This window comes from Crinia signifera, chromosome 9 (genome assembly GCF_055691185.1).
Source record: "Crinia signifera chromosome 9, ASM5569118v1, whole genome shotgun sequence".
Taxonomy (NCBI): Eukaryota; Metazoa; Chordata; class Amphibia; order Anura; family Myobatrachidae; genus Crinia; species Crinia signifera.
In genome coordinates this window covers 71789051-71809345 of record NC_139225.1, presented here as the reverse complement: position 1 = coordinate 71809345, position 20295 = coordinate 71789051, and the positions used below count along the sequence as shown (strand labels likewise).

Sequence of the window (20295 nt, the reverse complement as noted above, 5' to 3'; positions counted from 1 at the left end):
CCTGTAATTCATATAGTAATAAAGAATTTTGTTAAGTTGAGATTGCAAGGAGCCCATTAATTGTGGTGTCCATACAGTAGGGCAATCGGATGCAATGAGATATCACGATCAATTTCCCCTGAAGATTCCCGTGTGATTAATCGCATCTGAGGTTATTTTTTACTCATTTTGATGTGCATACAATAATGCGATAAATTACATGCCACATGTGACCTTAAATGTGGTGATGTAATTAGGGCTGGTCTATCTTGGGGCATACAGTATAAACTGACATATCGCATTGTGATTAATCGCATGTGTTTAACAACCATGGTAGCATCTGGAAGTCGTGGCATGACTTAAAAAGAAATTGTGGCAATTCTTACTTTCACACTAGGCCAAGGAATGTGAAAATGATTGCAAAAAAGGGTACTTATGTATTAGCTGGGTGCCCACTAAGCAAATAGCTTAGTGGGTGATTCTGCATAAAAAAAAAAGATTTCCCTATGTAATTTATTCACTGCTCTCTGGCCTTGGGTGGTGCGATGAGATTGCATCGCACCTCCCGCAAAATCGTATGCGATTTTATAGGGTGCAATGCCATTTAATGTAGTATACACTTGTATGACCTACAATTGGATTTAGGCACCCCCCCCCCCCGCCACTATCCACACCATCCCGAAGAGCGGCGGCAGAACACGTCCTCCCGACCTTTTCATACCCCCACTATCCACGTCGGCGTGGAGTTGATTTTATATAGTGTGGCGAGCAGACGTGAATTACGTTACATGTATTCCGCGTCCCCTCGCCACACTTCGGGCTCGGTGGCTCTCTGCGCTGGCCACACTATATAAAATCAACTCCATGCTGACGTGGATAGTGGGGGTATGAAAAGGTTGGGAGGATGCGCTCCGCCTCCCCTCACAGGGCTCACTGCGCTCGCCACGCTTCGGGGTGGCGTGGATAGTGGGGGGTGCCTAAATCCCATTGTATGTCATACAAGTGTATACTACATTAAATGGCATCGCACCCTATAAAATGGCATGCAACGCCATCTCATCGCACCGCCCAAGGCCAGAGAGCAGTGAATAAACCGCATGCGGTGAGATGAGATTTCACTACGGTGGTGGGTGAAATGCAAACCAAGTCCTAGCCACTATAACTTTAGTCGTTCTGGTAAGGCACAAAGTATATCAATGCAGTACCAATGTATTTCTTCTAGATCCAAGCCATCTAGCAAAGTTTAGGCTTTAATGAGTGAATGGGCGTAGACCGTAAATCGCCTCAGATGGACCAGAAGGGTGGCTCAATTGGGCAGTCCCACAACAGGTGCCAAAGGACGGAGTCCTCCATGTTGCATTTTGGACAAATGGCATTATGCCGAAGGCCAGTTTTATTTCAGACACTGGAGCGCAATACACTCTATGGGGAACCTAAAAAATACCTGTTAGTATATAACACATGTAGTAGTATACTTTATAGAATCCTGAATTTGTAACTATTACTCATTAAAGATGGAGAACTCGGGAAGTAACACCTTTCACTAACCAAATATCTGAAGAAGGTTTACAAAGTTCATGATAGGAAAAGTAGGGAATCTGCATAGTCTGACCAAAGAGAGTGATCGAATCACCAAAGCAAAGACGTGATTAGAGAGATCCATAGACCAATAGTCCACCTCAGAAACCCCAGGGGGTAGACCCGGATATATAAAAGCCAGGTCTATACGAGAAAGCGTATGCAAGGAAGAAGCTTAGCAGGAACACTGAGCAGTAGAGGGATAGCAAAATCTCCTAATAGCCAACAACCCAAGCTCTGAAGATGCCCTCCAGTGATCTAGTTTACAATCCAGAACATTGGTCATTACGGGGGCTCATTTGCTAAATGCAGGAGGGATATGAATGACAAGAATATAATGCAGTGTTATGGGCACAAGCATGCAGAAAAACCAATCTAACCTGGTAATCAATTTGACTAATTTCAAGACAAAAATGAAGGTGTTTTTTAAACCACACAGAATGCCCCTAGCATTGTGGGGAAAAGTGGAATTCTAATCGGCCCAAACAATGTTTTTCTGTGTTTGTTTTTATGTTTGTTTTTTAACGGCCAATACCTTCCAATGAACTGGGTCTCCAAGAGACATACTATATCAGTTTGGTATTTATTAATTTGTGTGTTTTTAATTTTATCATTCACGCCAGGAACATTCCAGCTGAGCAGACAGAGTCCCTCACTGATCCCAGCCAAAGATCACAGCCCTGACCAAAATATTACTTATTTTAAAATAATTTAAAGAAAATAAATGAAAAATAATCTCCTCAATGATAACACAAACATGGACAAAGAGAGTATTCATTTTTACCTTTTTTTTCCCCCCAGGAGCAAAAACGCAGTGAGCGAGCACGCCGTAGTGATACACTGAGGGCTGAGGGCTTGGCCTCCTCTGAAAGCAGTAAGTGTTTTTTAGAAGATAGTGTAGTGTTTTAGAACAGTGTATATTGTACAGATACATGTTAAGTATATGGTAGTATTAGTGTGCCAATTGCTTTTGCTGCTACAACTGGTGGGATTAGCTAGCAATGTGAACGGGCACAGAAAAAACTTAGTCCTCTAAACTGTCTCAATGCTCTTGTGCCTTGAATAGTAGTAAATAAGCATGATTCGGAGACTAGCATACAGCCAGCACCTCGGCAGATGGCCACCAGGACTGCTCAGAACTCTTCAGGGCAAAAGAAATGTGAGTTGATGAAGAATACAGTAGGTGGTTTGACAAAGTGACACCTGATCAGTACAAAACTAAACAAGCTAATCTGTTGACATTTATTTGTGTATTATTGACCCGAAAAACTTTTAAAAAATGACAGGATGACCACTTTGCAAATATACCTATGCAAAAATGCACTGTTAGGTTTATTTATGCACACATAACATTATGTCATGGTGATGCAAATCCACACCACCGGTATAACCTCTCAGTTGGACATTGTTTTAAATAATGAGGGAATAGTTGGTTTGAGTAGTTATGATGGTTAAACAATATTTGAGACAGCGTTAAATAACAATGTAAGAAAAACAATGGAAAGTGCATTCTTCATTAACGACTTCAATGAGGATTGGTGGCTCCTTATCACGGTTTTCACCATGGGTAGAAAATATAATTTATTGAATATCACTATATGCACAAATCTAGGCTTGAGGCAGTATGTATCATCTAATGCTGAAAACCACTAACCCAAGTTTTTCTGAATTCCTAAAATGTGACTAAAGGGTGTGAAAAAGATACTGTATGTGAAAAGCCACACAAAGATTGACCTATTTGCTTTCCATATTTATTTGTACTATATTGACTTTAATTAATCTGTTTTACTTTTTTTATCAAATGTGTTAACTTTGTAAAAAAAAAAAAAAAAAAAAAAATGAATACATGATTTGCTGCAAATAGTAATCTCCAAAATAAAAAAATGTGTGTATATGCAGTGCTTTCTTATATGTGCAGGTTTCCGTATGCACCATCACCAGTTTTTAGTGCTATACATAAAAAGTCATGGAATAGCAGATACGGTAGCAGATACAGATAACGGTACTGGTAGGTGGAGCACCCTTACGGTGTCATTTTTGAAATGGCCAGACTTGTAGTCTGAAATCTCATTAGTCATTTTGAACACTTGCTAGGCTGTTCAAGGCAAGGTTATGTGAACTATCGGAATTTACATGAGGTATGATAGTGGGTGCCTGACAGATGGGCCAGAGCCAGACACACTTACAGCAGGTCAGTGCAGCCTTCTCTAATTTCCATTGGAAGTGGGAGCAGAAGACCGACCAGAGTGCCACTGGGCTTTTGATGTTTCTAATTGGACACTGCAGGACTGGCAACATATTATGGTTCCAGTTGTGACAAGCTGATGGTCTGGTTTGGGTGTGGAGCTCATCCTGTGAGGCCATAGACCACTTTTCCAACGTGGTAGTGGTTCCATAATGTTGTGCAGGGCTGGGCAACACCGGCTTTCCAGATGTTGATGAACTACACATCCCAGCATGCCTTGCATCAGTTTCAGCATGGCCACATAGCAAAACTAATGCAAAGCATCCTGGGATGTGTAGTTCATTAACATCTGGAGGGCCGGTGTTGCCCAGCCCTGATGTTGTGGATGGTGTTCATGTGTTTTTTTTCCGGACCTCTGGTCCTCCTTAACATGCAGACCTTCTTGGACTTTTTGTACACCAACATCGATGGAATATTTCCAGCATGAATAATGCACTTTATCGGTCCCAAATTGTCCAGACATGGGACCAATGACACAATTCTGCAGAGTACTTACAAATGGTGGGACCACCACTTTCGCCCCATTATGAAGCCTTCACTGGACATTTAAGACCCATTTGCACAAAATATCCTACACCTAGAATTGCCTTGTAGAGTTGCTAAACTTCTCTGGGCTAGAGGGGGCCCAAGAGTATACTAGGCACCTATTCCATGTTTTTTGGCACTCCAGGTTATGATAAACACAGATATATACATAGCGAAGATTAAAATGTATTTGAATAAAGAGATTTGAAACATTAAGTTCTCCATCGGGTTACAGGGAAGCTTTATCATTGTGAAAAATGTTTTTTCCCCTGAGAAATATCTGCCACGTCTGCATGTGATAATGTCCTACCTAGAGATATTTATATTGAATTGACTCTATTCTAGTCAGTCTATTGGATGAGATTGAGTGTAGGCCATATGTAAATATACCTTACATTGGCAATGTACTGTTTGAGCCTTTCAGCTAGACAAGATTTATTTTTTGCAGTTCATAAAAAAAATCACACCACCTGCTTCATATTATTCTGTTTATAGATCTCTTTGCCACTTTGAAAGGTGACCAAATCGCAGGAGAATCACCTTGGCATATGGGGCATTTTTACCCTATCCATGCTCCTAATCCCATCCGCTTAACCCTAACCTCCCCCACTCCTGTAGCCTAAAGGTGCCCATACACTGCTTTGACGTCTCGCAGCAGTGTAGAGCCAGCTGCTCCCTCTTGAGCTGCCCATGACCTTCCTGGACAGCGGGATTCCTTTTTTATGTGATATATTGCATGGGGTCATGTGACACATGATTGTTGAAGTGACTGACAAAACCAGCTAGTGGCTGCCAACCAATAAAAAAGTGGACAGTTAGAAGCACAACTGTAACCCACCACATTCCTAATCCTAAGGATGACCGGTACCCACAATTTGTTTTTCCCCACCTATATCAATAATAAACTTTTATCTTAGTGGTGCTGTGGAAAAAACTGCTGATGCTCTAGTCTAGGTGCTGTGATTTTCAACCTTTTTACCTTGCGGCACACTAAATACGATTTTAAAATTGCCAAGGCACGCCATGAGATCCCCACAGGGCAAAACACATTGGCCCCCACAGGCAAAAAAACAATCCTATTGGCCCCCATATAAAATAAATCACACTGGTCCCCACAGGTAACAAAAATAAAATACATTGGCTTTAAATGAAAAAGAAAAGAACAGTAAATAACAGTTGAACTGGTGTTGGCTGTAAACTGGTTTGGGCATCTCTAGATCTGGGGGTACACTTGGGAACAGCTCAAGGCACACTAGTGTGCCACGGCACAGTGGTTGAAAAACACTGCTCTAGGTGCTGTGAAACTTTGGGAACCACTGAGTAATATTCTTGCCAGTTCCTGTGATCTTAGAACCAGTCTCTTATGAGACTGGTTAACTAGATCGCCCCAAATGCATCTTCATTTCCAATATGAAAGTTGTGCCTATGCCAGGAAATGTATTTTTTTTTTAATCTGACCCATTTAACAATGCATCTGACACCGTAGCCCCTAAAGGTTCATCCAGCTTATAGACACTCCAATTTCGAAAGCAAAAAATCAATTAGAGTGTAATATTATGCAACAAACATTGTAATTATAAAACAAATAATAAAAACAAATACTTTGGTAAATAAGTGTGTCTGCAAGCACCTCTCCGATGGTTGTGATGGAGGAGCATGTCTCTGTGATGTGTGCTGTTGGGGCACATGCATCTATGAAGTAACCTCAAAAGCTGTGTACACACTATGAAATATCTTTACCTAACGATATTGCTTCAATTCCCGGACAAAGGATCTAGCATTAAAACAGCGAATCCATTCCTTCAATGACTTGATCCAACCCCCTCTTAACATGCAGTCATTGACAATGTAGTCAGATTTAACTGCAAGTTCAGACAACGGGGGATTAATGACTTGCTATCAAGCATAATCATGCATATCGTTTGCTAAAATCACATCTACTTGTGTATAAGGGTAAGCGGTGGCAGAATAGCATATCTCCCACGTGCCCTAATTTATACAGCCTGAAAGGGACAATATTTTAACCAAAGAGGATGGCGCTTTGCAGATTAGGGGACGCTTATTTTGTCCCAATGTCTCATCTAGACTATGTGTACATGTGGTAGGGAATATAGATTGTAAGCTGCACTGGGACAGGAACTGATGTGAATGGTCAAATGTTCTCTGTAAAAGCACTGCGGAAAATGTGTGCGCTGGGATAGTCAGCCTAAAGATAGTAGACGAGGTCAAATACTGCAAGGTTGATATGGGTCTAGGTTAACAGGTCATTAGGTCGGCACAAGCATTAGGTTGACATGGTCTAGGTCGACAGTCAAAAGGTCAACATGTGTTTTTTTTTTTTACTGTTTTTTGAGCAGACATGTGCCGACAGGCAGTATTTTATGCCCTACCATCCAGTAGGGCGTGGTGAGAAAATAAGTGTGCCGAGCGAGCCACCGTGCCTGAAGCATGGCGAGCGGACGCGGTGCACTTAAACCTGTGTCCATGTCGACTTTGCCGACATTCGGGTAAAAAAGGTGAAAAACCCCATGTCGACCTTTTGACTGTCGAACTAATGAACGGCCGACCTTGTCCCATGTCAACCTTGCAGTATATCGCCCTGGTGCTGTTGACCTAATGACGGTTGACCATCTTTAGGTCGACCATATGATCCATACCCGTGTGTGCTATATAATTAACTGATCATAATGTCTGAGAGCTGTGAAGTGGAACAGAAAATGCCAAGCTTGGTCTAAACCAGTTGTAGCCAACTCGAGAGCTACCAACAGTTCACATTTTCCAGACAACCTAGCTGCTGAACAGGTGCACTCATTACTCACGAACACATTTTAAAAGATCCACAGGTGGAGCGAATTGCTTCACTTGTGATTCTGTGATCAGATTTGCAAAATATGCAGTGTTGGTAGCTCTCGAGGACTAGGGTTGGCTACTCCAGGTCTAAACCATTATTTATCTACTGAATAAAGAGATACAGTTAAAAACTATTCTTTCCAAAAGCCATTTTGGTCTTCTATAGAGTTCTAAGTGAACATCTGGACCTAGGGAATGTACCAATGGTTTGCACAATTTCCATCTCACTATTGACAAACTTTCCAGAGGTTTATTTAGATCACGTACACTATGAACCGCCAGTACATAGTTAACTTTTTTTATAAACATGTATTCTAGAACTTACTATTGTAAAGCGCAACGGAATCTGCTGCGCTATATAAGAAACTGTAAATAAACTTACTCACAAACATTTTTAGAGTAGGCTTATCCTTATCCCATACTTGTCCTAGATGTCCTGGGGAAAGAGGTGATCTGTATCCATGTCTCTGGAATTGTCTGGTGGTTTAGGGCTTTGGAGGTGCGTTAGATGACCAAGTGCGTCTCAGTTTTCCACCTATGTGCCATTTACACCAGAGTGGGCCATTCATGGCATATTCCCAATTGTACAGAGACTTGCACCAGGCTGTAGAAAACATTTGCTTGTGATGAGCGCTAAGGCAAAAAAAACAATAAACCTTACCTTTCAATTATACAAGGAGATACCTCTTTTTTATTCTCAGTATGGACTAGATACAAACTATGTTGGACAAAGAAAGGAGGGCCTCTTCCTTTTTCGATGCATGGGAAAAAGTCTTATTGCAACCTTGCACACATCTCAACAATCTCAGATCCGTAATAGCATGGTATAAAACTTGTGTTCTGTAGGGAGAGCCTCACTTAGTGTTGTCCAATGGGCTTTTAAAATCTTCTCCTTTTTGTTCATTTTATTTGCATTTGATCGCATCACCACAATATCGTGAATAATTTTTATGCAAACATTGGGTGAGTCAGCCATCATACAGTATTGTAAAGTCTATTGGTCTATATCATATTGTATACTGTTACCCGTCGTGTATAATTCTCGTTCTGGTTAGATCTACTACATTTGTATTCGGTGTTAAAGCTTCAATTAATAAAATGCATTTTAATTCTTTCAGCGAACTAGATATTATGTCTGTTTATAAAGTTCAGAATGTCAGTCAGTGTAACATCTTAACTTTTATAACACTCCGAAGGTGCCCGCACAGAAGCCCTGTACATAAGTGAATACGCACATGTGCAGTGCTTAATCATCAGTACCCCATGCAAACACGCGGTGGACAGATCAGAATAGGGCAGATTGTGTTCAACTATAGCAGACTACCCTGTATAGCTCTACTGTTCAAAAGTTTGGGGTCACCCAGACCATTTTGTGTATTACATGAAAACTGACTTTTATTTATCAAATGAGTTGCAAAATGAATAGAAAATATAGTCAAGACAATGGCATGGTTAGAAATAATGTTTTTTATTTGAAATAATATTTTTGTCTTGCAAACTTGGCTTTTGTCAAAGAATGCTCCTTTTGCGGCATCTTCAGCATTGCAGACCTTTAGCATGTTAATTTGTTGAGGTAATCTGAGGAATTTCACCACACGCTTCCTGTAGCACCTCCCACAGGTTTGATTGGCTTGATGGGCACTTCTTGTGTGCTAAACAGTCAAGCTGCTACCACAACAGCTTCAATGGGTTTGAGATATGGTGACTACCTGGCCACTCAATTACAGAATTTCAGCTGCCTGCTTCTTCCCTAAATAGTTCTTGCATAATTTGGAGTTGTGCTTTGGGTCATTGTCCTGTTGAAGGAGGAAATTGGCTCCAATAAAGCGCTGCCCACAGGGTATGGCATGGCGTTGCAAAATGGAGTGAGAGCCTTCCTTATTCAAAATCCTTTATATCTTACACAAATCTCCCATTTTGCCAGCACCAAATCAGCCCCAGACATCACATAACCTCTAAAGATAGGAAATTAGCAACCCGCCCTTCCTCTTGGAGTAATTGATATGTTGTTGAGACGGTCCTAGTTTTAGATTGTCCTCCTCTGTAGTGTTCAGCCGGAGTTGGTGACCTCCGGAAAGAACAGAAAAAGACCTCATGGTGTAGACTTGTTACTGATGAATTTGAGTGACAAATTGAGGCAATAAAATATGTGCCTGTACCGTGGGAGGGCCTCTCCTAGGCCAACTACTACAACTTCAATCGGGGGTCACACCTGGTAATCTGTTTTGGTTCCTTCCAATTTCCCTCCGATATAAGAACAGAGTGGAAGAGCTCATAGCGTAAAAAGTATGTTTAATTCATAGATAAAAGCCTGGTACCGTATCTATCCTTTTAAAAAAGGCTTGTTTTTGAAGCTTATGCGGGGTCAGATGTTGAAAATCCGGGTAGACCTCCTCATGCAGTCTCCAAAGATAGTCCCAATGCCGCGTTTTGACTTAAAAAAAAAGTCTTCCTCAGGGTGAGACACACCCTGAGGAAGACTTTTAAGTCTAAATGCGTTGGTCGTTTTATGGTACCTGGGATAGAAACATAGAATTTGACGGCAGATAAGAACCACTTGGCCCATCTAGTCTGCCCCTTTTTTTAAACATGTTACCTCAAACCATATTTGATCCTTATTTTTTTGTAAGGATATCAATATGCTTATCCCAAGCATGTTTAAATTGTACTACTGTATTTGCGTCTACCACCTCTGATGGTAGGCTATTCCACTTATCTACTACTCTTTCTGTGAAAAAAATTCTTCCTCACATTTCCCCTGAATCTTCCTCCCTCTAGTTTCAGTGCATGTCCTCGTGTTCTGTTGCTCCTCTTCCTGTGAAGAATGTCTCCCACCTGTACCTTGTTAAAGCCCTTGATATATTTGAAAGTTTCTATCATGTCCCCCCTTTCCCTTCTCTGCTCTAAAGTATACATATTAAGATCTTTTAGTCTTTCCTGGTACGTTTTGTGATGTAGGCCATGCACCATTTTAGTTGCTCTTCTTTGTACAGTCTCTAATGTATTTATATCCTTCTGGAGATATGGCCTCCAGAACTGAACACAATACTCTAGGTGAGGTCGTACCAATGACCTATACAGTGGCATTATTACTTCTTTCTTTCTACTGCTGATACCTCTCCCTATGCAACCAAGCATCTGACTTGCCTTTTTCATTGCTTTGTTACATTGGCCTACCTGCTTTTAAGTCCCCTGAAATAGTGACACCTAGATCCCTCTCTTCCTCAGTAGTTTCCATTATAGTGCCATTTATACTATATTGAGTCTTTGGATTTCTGAGACCCAAGTGCATGATTTTGCATTTTTTGGCATTAAACTGTAGTTGCCATTCTCTTGACCATTTCTCTAATCTGCCTAGATCCTCAATCATTTGTTTTACCCCTCCTGGTGTGTCTACCCTGTTGCATACCTTTGTGTCATCTGCAAAAAGGCACATTTTACCCTCAATTCCATTTGCAATATCACCAATAAAGATATTAAAAAGCACCGGTCCAAGTACAGATCCCTGGGGTACTCCACTTGTAACCTTTCCCTCCTTTGACTGTACTCCGTTTACTACAACTCTGTTTTCTGTCCTGCAACCACGCTCTTATCCATTCAACTATCTTAGAATCCAATCCCAAGCTTTCAAGTTTATTTAACAGTCTGCGATGTGGGACAGTGTCAAAAGCTTTACTAAAGTCTAGATAAGCTACATCTACAGCCCCACCTTGATCTATTACTTTAGTCACCCAGTCAAAAAAGTCAATAAGATTTGTTTGACATGATCTTCCCCCAGTAAACCCATGCTGTTTTGTATCCTGTAAATTGCTGGTTTTGAGATATTCTACAACTTTGTTTTAAGAGTGTTTCCATCAATTTCCCTACTACTGATGTAAGGCTCACTGGTCGATAGTTGCTTACCTCTTCCTTGCTTCCACTTTTGTGCAGTGGGACTACATTTGCTGTTTTCCATTCCTCTGGGATTACTCCAGTAGCTAGTGACTGGTTGAATAATTCTGTTATTGGTTTTACCAGCTCCCCTTTAAGCTCTTTTAGTATCCTTGGATGTATCCCATCTGGCCCCATTGATTTATCCACTTTCAGTTTTGAGAGTACTGTGAGGACTTTCTCCTCTGTAAATATACTTGTCTCTCCCTCAGTTTTCTGACTATACTTGCAACTTAACTGTGGCCCCTTCCCCTCTCTTTCAGCAGTGAATACTGAGCAGAAATAATTATTAATATTATCTGCTATTACATTGTCCCCCTCAAGAAAACTTCCACTCTCTGTCTTCAGTCTAATTATTCCAATTTTTGTTTTTCTCCTTTCACATATATACCTAAAAAAAGTTTTCCCCCTTTACCCACTGACTGGGCCATTTTCTCTTCAGCCTGTGCTTTTGCACATCTGATTACCTTCTTAGCCTCCTTCTGTCTAACAAGATACACCTCTTTGTCCTCATTCTTCTGCGTCTGCTTAAATTTCTTAAAGGCCAACTTTTTTGCTTTCACAATACTTGTTACTTCTTTTGCAAACCACAATGGCTTTCCCTAAGGGATCCCTTATTGAACCTGGCATTGGGACTATCTTTGGAGACTGCATGGGGAGCTCCACCCGGGCTTTCAACACACAAGCTATAATATATATTGTAATCTAGTCAGTTACTGCAAAACACTGTTTTGGAGATAGAATGACTCTTTGTTGCCTTTGAAGTTGTATGCCGTATTAATATAATTGCCTCTTGTTATACAGTGCAGATATCTGATGAGGATTCAGATGCCATGGTGGATGATCCAAATGATGAGGACTTTGTTCCCTTTCGCTCAAGGCGTCCAACACGAATGTCTTTGCGTAACCAGTTGCCTCCACGTCCACCCAAGCCAACACTCACAAAGATGACGTGTGCTCACTGTCGCACTCCCTTGCAGAAGGGACAGACTGCATATCAGCGCAAAGGGCTGCCTCAGCTTTTCTGCTCCTCTTCTTGTCTTACTACCTTCTCTAAAAAACCACTTTGCAAGAAGATCTGCACTTTCTGTAAGAAGTAAGTGACCAAGTTGAAATGAGTATATAGAAACACTTACATTATTTTTATTTGTGTCTGTGGACCTTCAGCATTGCTCTACCTACATTTTTTTGTTCACCTGTCCCTTTAATGTTTTCTTTTTCTGTGCTGAATTCACCCCTGATTATGTGCTTTATATGTTTAAGGGATATCCGTACATCTAAAGATTCTGTGGTTGCCCAAACTGGAGCTGGAGGCTCATTCCAAGAATTTTGTTCCTCCGCCTGCCTTTCCCTTTTTGAAGCACAACAACGATCTGGCTCTCACAGTTCCTCAGATGTTCCTGATATCATAAAATGCAGCATCTGTCACAAGAGTGGAGAGGTGAGAACCTATCAAAGTGAATACGAATATGTTTTGACTTTTTTAATCGCGCTATGCTGCTGGGATAGAAGGGTTGATTTGCAAGCTTCTTGCTGGCTTAACCAAGCTGAGAAGCAGAGGCTTTTGCAAGCCACTATTTAGCTCATTTTCCTCAACGTCTCCATTACGTTAATGTTTACAGATGGCTTTTGTTATTCTTGGTTCAACTTTGCTGTAAAATGACTGGTCAGACTCCCATGATCAAAAACGCTGTTGTAACATTTTGCTTGTGCATTTTAGATGGAGGAGAGGGAGAATGCAATCGACTGAGGTTTAAAAAGAAATATATAATTAGTTTCTTTATGTATAATTGTTTTTCCAATGAAAAATGTTAGACCCTCCCATTGGATTTGCATCTCTGAGATATGGTATGGTAGGATTTTAAATGGTTTGTAGTGGGCTGGTAGCATAAACTGTTGCCTGCAGATTTGTTCAGGAGACTTTGGGCCTCATTCTAGTTCACTTGCAAACGCAAATTCTCTCTAATGGACAAAACCATATGCACTGCAGGTAGGGCAGATGTAACATGTGCAGAGAGAGTTTGATTTGGGTGGAGTTTGTACTTCAAACTGATTGCTATATTGCAGTGTAAAAATAAAGCAGCCAGTGTTTGTCTGCATAGAAACAAAATAAATCACCCAAATCGAACTCCTCACATGTTACATCTGCCCCACCTGCGGTGCATATGGTTTTGTCCATTAGAGAGAATTTGCTTTTGAAAGTGAACCAGAATCAGGCCCTTTGTGCTGATGTCATCCTGGAGGCAGTAAATTGTCTCTTCTTTTGATAAGGCAGTGTGAGAATGAAAGTGATCTATGAGGTATAAAAGGGTGCTTGCTAATGGTAGGAACCTGTCCAAACTTGTGTACAATAATTTACTTCTAATGTGACCCTCATGTGTCAAATAAATATATATATATTTTCTTAAAGATTCAGCATGAAGTCAGTAATGGAAGCGTTGTTCACAGACTATGTAGTGATTCCTGCTTCACAAAATTCCGAGCCACCAAAGGCCTGAAGACAAACTGCTGTGACAACTGTGGCATTTACATCTACAACAAAGGTCTGCCCCTGGAATACCTGTTTCATGAGGGACAGCAGAAACGCTTCTGTAATGCTGCCTGTCTAACTAACTATAAGAAGGTGAGTGCAGGCTTTTAGTGCAATATCAAAGTAAAGTTTATTTGTTCTGCCTCTAGTTAGATGAGGCAGATTTGGCGCATATCTGATGACGAGCAGCATCTGAGTGAGTGCTCAGACATTGCCCAGGAGTTCCCGATCCCCGGCCTGCAGTCTGGAGGGGATATAGGCAGTCCGACCTGCGCAGCGTGACCTCTGACCGTCACCCTGCGCAGGCCGCACCGCCCATATCCGCTCCAGAGTGATCCCTCAGCCCTCACCATATAGTCCAGCCCTCCGGGCGGCTCTGCTGCTGTTGCCGCCACCACCCGCCTGCTCCTGTCTGCCCTGCTCCCTACACCCGCTGATGTCTGCCCTGCTCCCGGCCGCCCACCCTCCCATGTAAGTAAATGAATGTGCGGGGCGGCCGGAGTGGGGTGCCAGGGCTTGTTTTTGCCCATGCTACCTGCCTAAACTGGTTAGAGATGTCAATCCCGGGAGTCCCGGGATTGAGCATTTTTCAATCCCGATTCCCGGGATTGGCATCCCTAATTGAACCTGCTCACCAGAACAGACAGTGGGCCTAATTATTACCAGTTATTTATATAGCACACCTATTCCACAACGCTTTACAGAGAATATTTGAACATTTGCACCACTCCCTGCCCCAGTGGAGCTTACAATCAATATTCCCACACACATGTACAGGCACACACATTAATTCTAGGGTTCATTTATGGGAGCCAATTAACCTACCAGTATATTTTGTGATTGTGGGAGGAAACCGGAGTACCTGGAGGAAACTCAAGTAAGCACTGGGATAATATACAAACTCTGCACGGTTAGGAACATGGTTGCAATTAAACCTCATTGCTGACCAGAATACCCAAAATTGTATCACAACTAGCATTGCATTTACAGATCCATTCACAACAATTACAATTACAAATCTGAGTAAGTTTAGGGCTTCCACTAATCTGCTAAAAAAAAAAAAACAGGCTGGATGTGGTCATCGCTGTCTCAGTGATGCCTCATAAAAAAAATGCCTTGGCACGTCTGGGTTTTCGCAAACCTATAGAAAACACTGTTTCCGCAGCCCGTACTTTTGTTCTAGATTGCTTTGTATCTAATACAAAAAGCATGCTGCTGTAGCATGTATTGGATACAATGCAATCTAGTACTAAAAGTATGGAGTTCATATATGAGCACACTAAAAGTTTTGAGGGCTTTGTTTGGTAAATTCTGGTTTAACGTTTGAGTGCCAACATTGCTGTGAGATCCTCAAAATATCTGCAAAAAATGGCAGTGTCACAGCAACTGCTCCTTTTTTTGTGTGTAATATTTAACAAAACTTCAATTATTTGACTTGGCTGTGTTTGTTTATAAGAACAGTCGCTGTGAGCGACGCTGGCAGTTTTTTTCCGGATATTTTGAGGATTGTCCACAGCAACGTTGGCATTCAAAGAGTTAAGGTATGACACCTAGCAGTCCATAATCAAATTTTCAATCCACAAAGCATCCAAATATTTGGGACAAGTCACTGTTGATGTGGGAATTACTTTTTATAGGGATTACATTTTCTACCAAATGAGTAGACAAATTGCTGGCAAAATTGTGGAAACTTGATGTAGGAAATATTTCATTAAGGCATAAATCATTCCTTGATGTGATTTAATCTTTTTATATTTCATCAGTGTGTGTAATGTTTAAATAAAAATGGTGTTTTTTTTTTCTGTAGAAAAATACAAAGGTTTTTCCGTGTATGTACTGCAAGACACTGTGTAAGAACTTTGAAATGCTTTCCAACGTGGACAAGAATAACCGTGTGGGTCTCTTCTGTTCAGTTTGCTGCATTACCTCACACAAGGTTAAACAATCTGGGCTGACAGGTGAGAGCCGTTGTGTTCAGTTTTTATTCATTTAGAATAAAGAATCAAGTCTGCATTCTAAATTAATGTTAAGGTCTAGATGTTTTATTCGATCTTGACTGCACCCATGTATTCACATGTACTGAGCAATACTAATGCAAATTGTGTGCATTTAGTGAGCCAGTATGGATTATTGCACTATACAAAGTTTTCATACTGTAGCCGGTCTGTGAATGAGTTTGCCACATACTAAAACACAAAATGGATTTTATTTTGAAAAGGCGGGAGTGAAAGGCAGCAGTGTTTGGATATTAGCTGTATAGTAGCAAATCCTTACAGCAGATACATCAATTTAGTGTGCTGGAGAACGCAGTAGTTTAGAATATAAAGATGCACATCACAGCCACATTGTAAAGCGCAACAGAATCTGCTGCGCTATAAAAGAAACTGTATAAAAATCTGCAACGTTTCGGGCTTAGCTTTTTCCCTTTTATCGTTCTTTTGAGAGAGATAGCGTCTGGTAAGAATTAACTTGTCATAAGCCCAGTGACATTCATTCCTGTATGACCATAAAATTGTGTATAATAAACATGATATCCTCTAAAGAAGTCAAGTCTTGGAGCCAGAATACAGCTGGTGCATCAAGGGCCTCTGAGAACTTGCTTTAAGGGCCTTGCTGGTTTCAATTCTTGAGCTTGTGATCCTTCCTGCAGACAAACTTTCTCTTGTGTACAGATCCTGGCCTCTCAAGTACCCACCTTCATCACGGTAGAGTATTCCCATCTTAACTTCCCTCCTTTTAATGGCGGAGAGAATGTGTTGTTAGAACAACTTTCATATGTGGCTCAGGTCACACGTGATCAACTCCTCTCCAGAGGTCTATTGCTACCTCTTCTTGTCGTTACTTCAGTCCCACCTGCGGTGGGGAGCTCTGAGTGGAGTTGAGAGCTCTTTTCCTTGCATTGTTCCTTGTCCAGCATCATCTAGACTGTTTGTTATAATTCAGCATGACATTTGTCTCTTTTTCAAACACTTCTGGGCAAGACACCCAGTTGCAGCGCCGTGGAGGTGGTGAGTCGCATCACCTACAGATCGGAGGTCCTTTTCCAGAAGTATTAGTGGCCTAAGGATGGCAGATTTCCAAATCCACCAGGAAGTCCACTTTGGTGAATGGGCTCTACAATAAGACCTATTACTTTTTTGTCCAGTTGGGGCACAGGATGCATTACACTGGGTATTGAGGTGAGGTAGCAGAGCGGGCACCAATGAGTTACAAACTTGAGCCCAGCATGCTCCCTGCCTCCCCTATATTTCGTTCTTTTTGGCCCCAAGGAAGATTTAGGGGTCAGCCCTCTACCAGGTTTCCTGCACAACTAAAAGCTTTCAAATCCCGCACCAAGCAGCCCTGGGCTACCAGACGCCCTGCTGCTAAGCAACCCAAAAAGCCTGCAGCCTGACAGGATGGGCCCCCACCTGGTGGATCCCATGATAGGAGGCAGTCTTCAAACCTTTGCACCCCAGTGGTTGACAACCACCTCGGATGCTTGGGTCAAGGAGGTGGTCTCCAGGGGTTATGCTCCTTCATTCCGGCTCTGTTCACCACAGAGGTTCTTTTGCTCAGGCTTCCCTCACAGCCAGGCAAAAAGGGAGGCTTTAGAGCACTCCATCCTTTCCATGTTGAACTCCAATGGAGCAAAGAGGTCAGGGGGTTTTATACAACTCTATTCCTGGTGGACAAGCCAGATGGCTCTCATCGACCCATACTTAACGTCAGGAAGCTCAATGTTTATCTCCGGGTACCGAAATTTGACTATGGAGCCAGGGGACTTCATGGCATCACTAGACATCCAGGATGCTTTCCTGCACATTCCGATAAGATCGGACCACCAGCGTTTTCTGAGGTTTGCCCTCTAGGACAGTCACTACCAGTTCCAAGCATTGCCCTCCGGCCTTTCAACCGCCCCAAAGGCTTTCACAAAGGTTATGGTGATAATGGCAGCACACCTCCACCGTCAGGGTGTTCTGTTTGTACCATACTTGGACGACTTACTCCTGTTGGCGAGATCTCCATAAATCTTGCAGACGCATATCCAACTTGGTGAACCTGCTATATTCACCTGGCTGGAAGATCAATTGGAGAAAATAGTCTCTGAAGCCTTCCCAGGTCATGCTCCATTTAGGGGCAGTCCTGGACACTCGGGTCCTGAGGGTTTCTCCCATTGGAAAGATTCGAGAGCTGCATTCCAGAATATGGTCCCTCCTACACCCTGGAAAAGTATCTATTTATGCCTGTTTGAAGGTTCTCCGCTCAATGGTTGCCACCTTGGACATGTGGAATAGTCCATTTCACTCCCGCCCTCTTCAACTATTCCTTTTCCTTCAATGGAATGGCAGCTATGCGCAGGTCAGGAGTCAAATGGTGTCTCGGGAGGTACACCTTTCCCTGACATGGTGGCTCAGGATAAGCAGTCTCTCTCAGGGCTGTACATTTTAGACTGCAGCCTGCGTGGCTAGGGCTGGTCTGTCTCTGTCCTTCCAGGGCCGGTGGTATGCTCGGGTGAGCAAACTACCAATCAACTTTTTGGATCGGAGGGCAATTTTTTTGGCTTTGTCTGCGGCACAATATCTCATTGCCGGACTTCCAGTAAAAGTCCAGTCGGACAAAGCCACGGCCGTGGCTTACATAAACAGATATGGCGGCACACGCAGTTGAGGTGCGATGTCTGAGGTGGCCAGGATATTCCGGTTAGCAGAACAGACATCAATTGGAAAGAATATTTCCTCAGTCGTCAGGACGTTCATGCCGGCAAATGGAAAGTACACCCCAATGTGTTCGCTTGTCTAACGTCTCTGTGGGGAATTTCGAACATAGACCTAATGGCATCACAGCACAACAAAAAAGTTCCTAGCTTCAGATCTAACCCCCCCCCCATTCCAATTACTGCTGCGTTTTCTGCACAAATTCAAGGAGGAATGGGGGACCATGATTCGTGTGGCCCTCGCGGACCTACAAAGGCTGGTATGTGGACCTACAAAGTCTCTACCTTGCCACTGCGGCTACCTCTCCGGCTACCTCTCCGGCTGGACCTACTTCTTCAGGTTCAGTGTCATCACCTGAACCTGACATGCCTGGCTTTGACAGGTTGGCTCTTGAGTTATCCCTGTTAAGAGATAAAGGATTTTCTTCAAGGGTCATCCGTACGATGCTTAGGACCAGGAAACCCTCCTCGGCCATTATGTTACAGTTTGGAAGTCAAATTTCACTTGGTGCTTGTCCAGGTGTTTGCAACCCAGAGTTTTTAAATTGACACGTTTATTGGCTTTTCTTCAAATTGGTCCTTCGTCTGTCTTCATTAAAGATTCAGGTGTCATTTCACCTCTTATCCTTCTTTTTTTTCTTTACCCTAACCTCCCTCTTCTCTCACTCTTATCTTCCTATCCCTTTACATAGACCCTCACTTTCTTGTTTAGGATTCTTTGTTTAAATACCAGGATAACTGTTTTGCTATTTTTATAGTTTATTTTTATAGACGCTCTTGTCATCTAATATTGATCCTGTCTCTCTCGCGCACTCGCAAACATTATAACATACGTGTCTTCTCACTATAATTAATAACATATTTTTTCCTTCTCTACTGAAGTCGTGCTGACATGTAATGTAAAACCAAATAAACAAGTCAGTCTTTCGCCAAAGGAAATTAGCCAATTTACCGGATGTTCGTAAGTTCTTTCAAGGAGTCCTTCATCTCACTAGTCCGTAGAGCCCTTCAGGCCTCCCCTTTAGCCTCTAGAAGTGGATCTTAAATGGCTATCTTGGAAAGTTGTCTTCCTGTTGGCAATTTCATCTGCCCAACGTGGTTTGGATCTTGGTGCCTTATCCTGGAGATCTCCCATTTTGGTGTTTTAAACCAGGTAGAGCAGTGCTTCGCACTAGGCTTGATTTTCTTCTGACGTTTATCTCCTGGTTTCATCTTAACCAAGAAATTGTGGTTCCTTCATTTCCATGGACCTCTGAGGCTTAAGTTTCCCTGGATGTTAGGGCTTTTCGCATTTATTTGCGTAGGACTAAGGGCTGTTTCACACAGTACGGTTCCTGCCGCACGGTGAAATCCCGTACGGTCAGGGAGCCGCGCCGCACTCAGCAGTTGTGAATGGACACTATTGTGTCCATTCACACGGGACGGCCACGGCCCGGCCGCACGGCTGCAGCCGGATCCCCCCACTGGAAGGGACGGCTGCCGGGCTGTGGCCATCCCTGCCATTATAAAATTCTGAGTGCGGCGCGGCTCCCTGACCGTACGGGATTTCACCGTGCGGCAGGAACCGTACTGTGTGAAACAGCCCTAAGGACACACGTAAGACTGATACTTTGTTCATCCTTTACGAGTCTCACAAGATTCCAAACAATTGTTGGCAAGGTGGCTAGATGGTGATCCTTCTTTTGGTGGTGGACTGTCAGGATGGATGCAGTTTCGGACTTTGGTAAAGAAATAAAGCCGCAATGGTGGATCTCTAGGGTGCTTTGACGCATTTCGCTGCTTTAGCTGAAACTTTTTCAAAAGCAGCAAAACGCATCAAGACACTCCAGAGATCCACCATTGCTGCTGTATTTCTTTACCAAAGTCCGAAACTGCATCCATCCTGACAGTCCACCACCAAACGAAGGATCACCATCTAGCCACCTTACCCTTTAGTTCTTACAGCGGTCCTGGAACTTGGCT

At 42.5% G+C, this 20295-nt stretch overlaps 1 protein-coding gene across 3 annotated transcripts in view; it reads left to right on the top strand.

Moving 5' to 3' along the window:
• ZMYM3 (zinc finger MYM-type containing 3) overlaps positions 1–20295 on the top strand; it is a 67257-nt gene that overhangs the window by 25302 nt on the left and 21660 nt on the right. For 2 of the 3 annotated variants that reach the window (XM_083159208.1, XM_083159209.1), the window contains exons 4-9: positions 2359–2431; positions 2624–2716; positions 11912–12203; positions 12371–12548; positions 13518–13730; positions 15445–15595. In XM_083159208.1, coding sequence (XP_083015334.1) covers positions 2359–2431; positions 2624–2716; positions 11912–12203; positions 12371–12548; positions 13518–13730; positions 15445–15595 — 1000 coding nt within the window. The remainder of the gene's footprint in view (positions 1–2358; positions 2432–2623; positions 2717–11911; positions 12204–12370; positions 12549–13517; positions 13731–15444; positions 15596–20295) is intronic. The other variant, XM_083159210.1, reaches the window with a different exon arrangement.